The sequence below is a fragment of the Austrofundulus limnaeus genome, unplaced genomic scaffold (genome assembly GCF_001266775.1).
Source record: "Austrofundulus limnaeus strain Quisiro unplaced genomic scaffold, Austrofundulus_limnaeus-1.0 Scaffold36, whole genome shotgun sequence".
Taxonomy (NCBI): domain Eukaryota; kingdom Metazoa; phylum Chordata; class Actinopteri; order Cyprinodontiformes; family Rivulidae; genus Austrofundulus; species Austrofundulus limnaeus.
This window is the reverse complement of record NW_013952438.1, coordinates 1,972,053-1,981,264: the sequence shown is the minus strand read 5'-3', so window position 1 is coordinate 1,981,264 and position 9,212 is coordinate 1,972,053. Positions and strand designations below refer to the sequence as shown.

Sequence of the window (9,212 nt, the reverse complement as noted above, 5' to 3'; positions counted from 1 at the left end):
AACTTACATAGCGCCTGATCAAGTCCACATGGACTCCAAAGCGCTTTACACTTCAGACATTCACCCATTCACACATTGATGGTGGCAAACAATGACAGACGACAGAGAGATGGAATGTTCAACAAATCTGTGTGTCAACATGTTTTGATTGTTAGAAATAAAAATAGTAGAGAAATACTGATTATGCAGCAAGGCCTGTTCTGAGCTGCTGGAGGATCAAAGGGCTGATTTGGAACCAGTCACAAATAGAAACCATGCCATGTCTTTCATGGAAAAACTCCTTGCAAAACTAGCTTTGCTCTCATCTTAATTTTTCTTTTACAGTCACTCTGCTCTCCCAAACTCTCCATATTGACAGCTAGTGGCACACGCAAAATCCTCATTTCATCCGGGTGATCTGCAACACTTTTACACCTGTTATCAGTTGTGCAGCAATCTTAGCAGATCACCTGAATAGGACCCATTTATTGCACAGGCAATATTTTGGTCTGCACACACAATTTAGAGCTCGCTATTAATCAGGCCCTGTGTGTTCTGATAGTTTTTTTTAATTAAGTTGTATTTAGTTGACTGCTCTGTTGGGCTTAGAAATGAAATATTTACATTTTTGTCTTATTAGTGAGGTGAATAAAAATCAAATTTTTGGAAATTATTGTCCGTGTCTTGCTGATCATGAATTCATGCTCTATAAAGGTATCAAAATCTTATAGCAAACTTTGGGTAATTATAATTATGCAAACTAAATACACGTACATTGAGTGCAACAGTAAGCAATTTGCTCCTTTTGTTTCAATACAGGCAGTCGTCCTAAAATGGTAAATGTAAATATAACCATTTGGAACAAACACAGCCATCATAAACAGGAAAGAGCACACTGAGCTTTAGGTCTTAATAAATGAAGTCTAAAGGGAATTGTCTTAAAATGTATGGAAGTCATTGTGGCATTTTTTGTGCTTTGAAAAACATTACTGCATCTTCTTATTTTAAATTAAAAATAAATGGATTTCTGGCCTGTACTTTCTTTAACATGAAGAGTCAGACCTCTGACTTACGTTGGGTTCTGTTTGTTAACCTCTGGCTATGAAGCACTTCCTTATAAATGCATCCATAAAATAATTAATTTAAATATGGCTGAACTGCACCTGTGCAAACAGGTGCAGTCTGTTGGGCATCACACATTGAGATGCACATCATCTTTTATAAAGACTGCATAAAATTCTAATTAACTTCTGCAAAAGCAGTTATATACATGCAACCTAGTAGTGGTTTTAGACTTGATAGAATTTTATTTATGAGGCAGTTTTAATTTTTTTAAACTTGTTTTAAACATGATAAAAATGCTCTCCTTCCCCCATAGGTTTTTATATTTCTGAAGGATCTCAGTTGTTCTCAAGGCATCAAGCGTTACTTGCTCTTTGAAGCACAACAAATTGTGGGTGTAAGTGGTTTCTCCGTGTTCCACCTTCGTAAGCTGTTCCTTCCCAGATTCCGTTCTCGAAACCGTGCTGGCACCGAGCGCGTGACGTCTTCACACAGAATAGGTAATGCAGCTGTACAGTCATTTCATTCCTCTCAGTTTTCGACCAGCTCTTTATCGTCACTTTTCTCTGTATCCTGATTTAATACAGCGTTTGTCTTTTTATTCTCTGTGTACTTCAGCTGACTCAGCAGAAAATAAATTTTTTTTGTTAAATTATGTTGTAAAGGGCATTCTTACACACGTCTGTGACAGCCTTGCAAGACTGGTTTTGGTGTTTTGTGTCTTAAAACTGTTCTAAATCATTGTGGAAAATGCTTTAACATATCCAGTTTTTTTTTGTTCTTTATCTCCAGACATAAAAGCTCTATCCCTCTTTTGTGAAACTGAAATAACTCGTTTTCTCATCAGCACAGCGGCTCTTATTGTGGACCGGATTTAACTTTTTAACTAAATATTCTGTTTGTAAAAATGGGCACAGCTTCGTACAAAGTGACAATCACATGAATGAGTTAAAGCATCTTTCTTTAGTCCAAACTTATTCTCTTTTCTAACTTTTGAAACAAACAGGAATAACACCATGTGAGTGAATAAAAAAACAAAACAAAAAAACAACCAAGAAGGCAAATAACAGTCATATTTACTGTAAGCTTTACAATCAGTGTAATAAAATGCGCATTTGAAATAGTTGTAAATGTCTTTTTTCATATTTTCTTTGTATAATTTATTGTAACTTCAAACAAAAATAATTTCTACAAAAAATAGTCAAATAATGTCATATAATATTGATACGTGATTCACATCTTTTCTCTCTTCTTTAGACTTCTGATTAGCTGTTAAACTCTGCTTCCTGAATAATTGTGTGAGGATTAAATCTCGTTAAGTATGGCAACAATCACTCATTCCTATAACAACCATAACAGTGACTATTCATTTTTTTTAAATATAATTCATAACCCCCTGGATATTATATAATATGTATAATCTCAGCGACTACTAGTGGGCACGTTTAGATAAAATGACTGAAGATATAATAATTTCAAAAAAATAAAAAAAAGCAGCAGAAATAGAGTAAATGTGAAATCAAGTCTCATCCTTTGAGAAGAAATGAAACCTGGTTATTTTACTATGTAGGCCGAGGCAGCAGAATTAAACAAGCTCTTTTTGGCCCGTCCGTCAAGCTGACATGTCTCGCCATCACACTGAGCCGGACCACACACTCACGCTCACACACACACACACACACACGTTAGCTGTCAGTCTAACAGAGGACAGATCTTTAACTCAACCAGAAAGAAGAAGAAGAAGAAGAAAAAAAAGGTCCTTGTGGTTACAACAGCCATTCCCTTTGAAGTGAAACAGTGGTGATTTAAGTGTTCTTTTTATGCTTTTTGGTTTGATGCACATTGCTCCAGCTGAAGAGTAAAGGGAACAGTGGTTGGTAGGATTTTCTTCCCCTTTAACTGCATCTCTTGTCTCTGAGGTGTTTCTCTGTTCTCACACCTGAGCACACGCTCAGTGTCCTAACAGTCCTGTGAAGTGTGTGTATGTGTGTTTGCAAGGGCTTAGGTAGTGTTCGGTGAGAGCGTGTGCTTAATTGAGTGCGGTCGTGTGCCTTTTTTTTTTAGTCCGGGGTCCTTTACTTGACTGGTCCCTCCCCATCTTGCACCCCATATATATATATACACACACACACACACACTCCTTGGTTTGAGCGGGGCTTTTTTTCACAGCTCAGTGGTGTGTTATCGTGGCCAGCGAGAAGGTTAGCAGAGTGCAGAGCAGCAGGGTGGCCGTGGAGAGGTGCGGCGAGGAAGCGCCGTTGCAGTCCTTCCCCGCCTCGCAGCGCGAGTGTTGGCACAGCACGCCTTTGAACTCAGGAGGACAGATGCACTTCTGGTTCAGGTAGCACGTCCCGCCATTCTGGCACAGGAGCATCTCTTCGTCACAAACGTTAGCTGTGGGAGGAAACAAAAGCGGAAGAAAGAGATATATAGGTATAAAACGCGGAAATATGGGTACGCACTTAAAGTGAACAAAGCTTTTGGTTAAACCTGCTAAAAACTATGTTAAAACTTGACTCATGAGTGACCTACAGTACATCAGGCTGGCTGTAGTGCAGCAAAACAAATATGGCGACAGCGGAAAGGGGTACAAATTTGGAGGAGACATTGAAGTGGAAAAAAAAAGGCGAACGGAAAGAGAAACAAGGGAGCATGAAAACACTGACAAATATTGAAGCGCTAACAGGGCAGTAAAGCACCTTTAAGTAAGAGTTTGTGATTCAACTAGACAGAATTTTAAAGTAACTAAGTACAAATACTTTGTTACTGTACTTAAGTAGAAATTTTGGTTATCTGTGCTTTACTTGAGTAATTATTTTCAGCGTACTTTTTACTTTTACTCATTACATTTTTACACAATTATCTGTACTTTCTACTCACTACATTTTTTAAAAGGTAAGAAGTAGAAAGTCATTACTTCTATTTTATTCCAAATTGTTATTACTTAAAAAATACTATCCTGATAAATTGTGTCTCCTGGATAGAGTGAATTTAATTATGATTGGATGAGAAGTATAAATATATACCATTCTGACACCATATTTGCTTGTACACAACCCATCACAGCTGCACGCCGTTAGAAAAAATATTTTTTGGAGAAGTCACCTCCTAATAAATGTCATTTTGGAAAATCTAACTGCTCACTTTTACTCAGTACTTTTACTTTTAATACTTAAGTAGATTTTGTGTCAGAAATTTACTTTTGATACTTAAGTACAAAAAATATCAGATACTTTAAGACTTTTACTCAAGTAATATTTTTAGAGAAGACTTTAAATTTTACCAAAGTAATTTTATGATAAGATCCTTGTAATTCTACTCAAGTATCACTTTGATGTACTTTATACAACACTGCAACTCGAGATGTGACCTTCATCAATGACTCAAATCCTTTGAATGGCTCTTCAAACCAACTCGCAGACAACTGAGAGCCGCTCCTTTATGTTTTTTCTTATCGTGATGTGACACTGATGTCTGTGTGTTTTCCTCCTCAGATGCTCCTCCTTTGCTTTTCCCATCGAGACAAAAGAGAACAGGCAAAGGGGAGAGCTACAAGATCCGGTTTCTTTCAAAGAGCCATATATCCTTTCACAAATTCAAAGGTAACACTTTCTTTTATGGTACCCTTATTACCATGCAATTACAAGGTAATAAAAAAATGGTCATTAAATGTAATTACTACCATATTACTATATAATTGTGTGGTAATTAGGGTACAATTTTACTATGTAATTAATTGTCTGCAGTAATGTAGCACTTACCTGGTAATGTATTACAATTCACTATGTAACATCTAAACAAGTAGTAGGTAATTTGGACAGTTTTAAAGTTATTTTTATTGCAATTAATCACTAACCCCAAAATTTAGTTGCATTCTTTTGGTTATAAATATAGTGTTGAGTTACTATTGAATAGTAATTTGATTGTAGTTACCTACTAAAGGTAGTTTTACTAACAGTAATTTTTTGTACCCTAATTACCACATAATTACATGGTAATAAGGTAGTAATTACATTTAATTACATTTTTTATTACCTTGTAACTATATGGTAATAAGGGTACCGTAAAAGAAAGTATCACCAATTTGAAAACACTTAGCTTTTGTGAAACTTTTGCGATTGGTGAGTCTACCATTTCAACATATTTTTTTCAACTTTAGGCTGACAATCAGAACATTTATATCTCAAAACTTAATTTATGTCCAGTTTGTGATAGGATATACTTTACTCATCAAATGCGTGAATGTACCAATGCATCAAAATTGTTGAACTTCTTTTCCCCATATTGTTCTTCCACCGACGTCACCATTGTTGACCATTTTTTTGGAGATAAACAAACACGTGGTGCTTGGTGGCAATTTATATTTTAATTATATTTAACTCTAATTTTATTTTGACGGTTCGTCATGACATCACAATAAAGAGAAACAGATTTACAGAAGTAATAGAGTTTGAAACTAGGATCATGCAGCAATGTGACACAATGACAGGTGGTGAGAGGATAGTGGGTGAGTTAAAAGAAAAGCACAAAGATACAGGAAAGATGCTTGGCAAAGAGAAAATCCAGGAAGGGGCAGTGATAGAAAACAGAGGAAGTGAAGATGTAGCCGGAAGAGAGGAATTCAGGACAGAAGGAACAAAGTGAGGGGAAAGAAAAGAGGCAAGGTAAAATCTCTTGTTTTTCCCCCTTTGGGACAAAAACAAGTAACACCTGCCTTTTTCTGTTTGCTTTTGCACTTATTATTTTTTTCAGTTTTTCTTAAGCATGCACTTTCCCTGGGTCAAGTCAAAACTGTTTAGTCAAGCCCAGCAAAAAAAGGGGAAAAAAATCTCCTGCACGTGCGACCTTTGTTAAGTAATGATTGGAGGAACAAGGAGCGTCATTAAAATGCTAAAAACTGCATGACTAACAGCACAGAAGCAGTTGCACTTTTAAAAATACCTGACCTAAAAATGTACTGCGACAAGAAATAAATCTATGTTCTAACATTTTTTTTGTTGTTATTTCTTGAGACAATTTGCACCGTTAGAGTTTGATGTCTAACCTAAAACAAATGGTGCTACTATTAATTACACCATGCTCCTGGTTATTAATAATGAATCCTAAGTGAAACTGCATCCATGTCTGGTCTTTAGTCTGCACACGAGAGAGAGAGAGAGTGCGTACAGGCGGGTCTATTTGAGACTGAGGCACCTGACTGGATGGTAGATGGCAGAGGAAAGCGATTCTCTGTAATGGGGTTAAAGTGTGACAGGGTCATCAGTTTAAGGAGCAGCTGATGCTTCTAATGAGCTACATGATCTGTTCCCCAGTGAGTAAAGAAAACATTAGGAGCGGCACAAGTTAAGTGGACTGTGCGCTTCAAAAGGTCCCGGAAAAGGCTGGAGCGTTTCTGCTGGCCCATGAAGATCGGTCTGCTTGTACTCACGGTAACAGCCTTGTTTCCAGTAGAATCCTGGCAGGCAGTCGTCACATTTGGCCCCCATGGCTCCGTCTTTGCACTGGCAGAAGCCCGTGTTGTTACACCGGTCGTGGACCGAACCCAGCTGGTTGCAGTTGCACTCTAAAGGAAAACACATACAGATTTGCTTTTAAAATGTTAGAATTTAGGAGGATTTAACTTGAACTTGTGTTAAGTCGAACAAAACAATTGACAGTTATTGGTGTAATATTGTAATCTTGGATTCACAAATAGCTCTTTTGTGACTGCACTCGCTTAAAACTAAATGTGACAACTGGGGTCATCTGCTCCCATTCCTGTTGCATAAATACATTTTTGAACATTTTCAATTTTGAACATTTAGAGCACTGTACATGGGATGATGTGTTTATGTGATGTTTTTATAGATTCAGACAAAGACGCTTTTCTCCCAGAATTAAAGGCCTAGCATTCCTTGAAAGATTAAATATCACCTTTCATGCCAACAATTTAGACAAAGATTATGTTATGCTGAGAAATTACATAGGTGTATCTGTTTGGGTCAAACCCTAAAAAATACTGCAATGCATGATATCATTCAATGAATGACTTTCAGCCACAAGCACACACATTTTAGCTCAATATTATAAAAGTTGACAGAGTTGAAGTAATTAGTTTTTTTAAGGTCAGCTAGCATCCAACATAAACTGGGTTGGATCCAAATGTTGATCAGTTATAGAGGGACATCCAATAATTATTTCCTGAAAAAAATGGAAACATGCTTTTTTTTTTTTAACAAACACACAGATAATAACAATAACATAAATAATTTAGTTTTTTTTATTTAGCCAGATGATAATAATTACAGTAAGTCAGTCTTTTGCTTATCTTCTATTGCCAAGTGCAAGGTTTTGAATGCAAGGAGTTTCTTTGCAGTACCTAATGGAATATTTGAATATTTGTAAAACTATCTGTCATTTTATGATCCTGTTTTTTCCCCTCAGTCTGTGCAGCACTACACAAACTCTCTGCTTTAGGTTAAACCAACAGTCTTAGTAAATTTCCTGGCACAGGTTTTCTGTCAACAGCGTCTTAAAGCCTTAAAAAAACATCTCTTTCTTCTCTTCTAAGACCGAAGGAAGAAAATGACAGATGTCCTTTTATGTCAGAAAGTAGTACGTATCTCAGATGTTGGAACAGATTCAGCTGCACAGAAATGTGAGTTCTTTTCATCACATGATACCTGCATTTCAAAGGCAAGTGCAAAGATGGTTTCATGTGTTTTTTGAAAAAAATAAAAATAAGGGAGATGCTCAGGTCTTTATGTTGTGCTGAATAATTTAACAGCATGTTGAAATTCTGATTCAAAAATGTTCAACAAAACGGAATTAAAAAAACACTAAAACCTGTAAGAAGTTCACAGAAATACTCAGAATTCTTAGTTAACTAAATTTTCTGTACAAGGTTAAAGTAAAATTGTAGTAAATGGGAAAGTAAAACAACTTTCAAAATATATATTTATGGAAACATTTAACTAGAAATAATCTTTGGTATCAGATCAAACCAGCATCCTGGTCCAGCAATAATATATTGAGTTTTCCTTCTGACTTTGTTTAAAATATGGTCTGTTTCTTTTATGTAAATTTAGATAAATTAATGCTTGAACAACTATGAGAGATGGGTGTTCATGTAGATTGTTTATTTGTGTATTTGTGTGTTTGTCTTTAGGCAAAATACAGCATTAGCCTGCACAGAAATGACTACAGTGTTTTTCAAAAGACACAACACTCTGGGAGTTAGGTACCTTATTGCTGCCTCAGACTAATTCCTGAAGAGGAAGGGCTGAAACCAACCTATCCATGATGCACCTTTGTGCCATGTGATGTAGTAGCAGAGCCAAAATGGTCAACACGTGAAACTGGAAGCCTGTGCTGTCAGTCAATAACGGGATGAAGTAATGACATATGATCTGGATCGTGGAGTTAAGCTAAAAAAACAAATTCAAGCTCAATGATTGATGCACAGCAATTTTGTAAGTAATGACCCATCACATCAATCTGAGGGTTAAGTCTCAAAGTGGTATGTGGAGAAAGAGGCAGCTATAGTGCATTGATTAAAACATTTGCAACAACTGGTTTTGTCAAAACATAATCACCTTTTCTATAGGTTGTTTAAATGAAATGTCTAAAATATAATCCTAAAACATTTTTGAAGCCCTTTTTTGACGAGTAGCTACAAAAACATTATTTTGAGCAGAAAATCCTTACATTTTTTGTCATTTTCCCTGCAAACTCTTTTCTTTCCATCTGGTAAATCTTAAAAGCAAAATATTGTTTGAAGTTTCCTTTTTATAATGTCAAAAATTCCTCATTAGGATAACTTAAAAATAGGATTCAGATCAAATATCAATGAGTTATCCTGATTAGAAGACAAATGGAGGCAAATCTCTGGAACTGCTCATGGTATCAGGATAATCCAGGTAACAAAATGCAGCTTAAAAAGCAGGAATCTTAACATAAGCTGAGATCATTTTGACCAAAGTTAATTTAATCCTCAGCTTGATGTAATAGATTAGTTAGCTTCAAGATGAGTTAAGCTAAACTGAGGTAATTTGTTGTGATTAAAAACACTGGGCCTCATGCAAGAACATGTTCGTATTCTTATCCTAATTTTTTCTTACTTTTGTTCGTACAAAGGGTTCGTACGAACATGTCACGTCAGATTCAACAAACTCTTCTATCTTCAGGAAAAG

At 36.1% G+C, this 9,212-nt stretch overlaps 1 protein-coding gene across 1 annotated transcript in view; it reads right to left on the bottom strand.

Annotated features, from left to right (window-relative positions):
- Window positions 1-1,985: 1,985 nt before the first annotated feature.
- ntng2b (netrin g2b) overlaps window positions 1,986-9,212 on the bottom strand; it is a gene marked incomplete in the record, with an annotated part of 110,943 nt that continues 103,716 nt past the window's right edge. Inside the window, 2 exon segments of the mRNA XM_014006575.1 lie at window positions 1,986-3,435; window positions 6,470-6,604. Coding sequence (XP_013862029.1) covers window positions 3,212-3,435; window positions 6,470-6,604 — 359 coding nt within the window.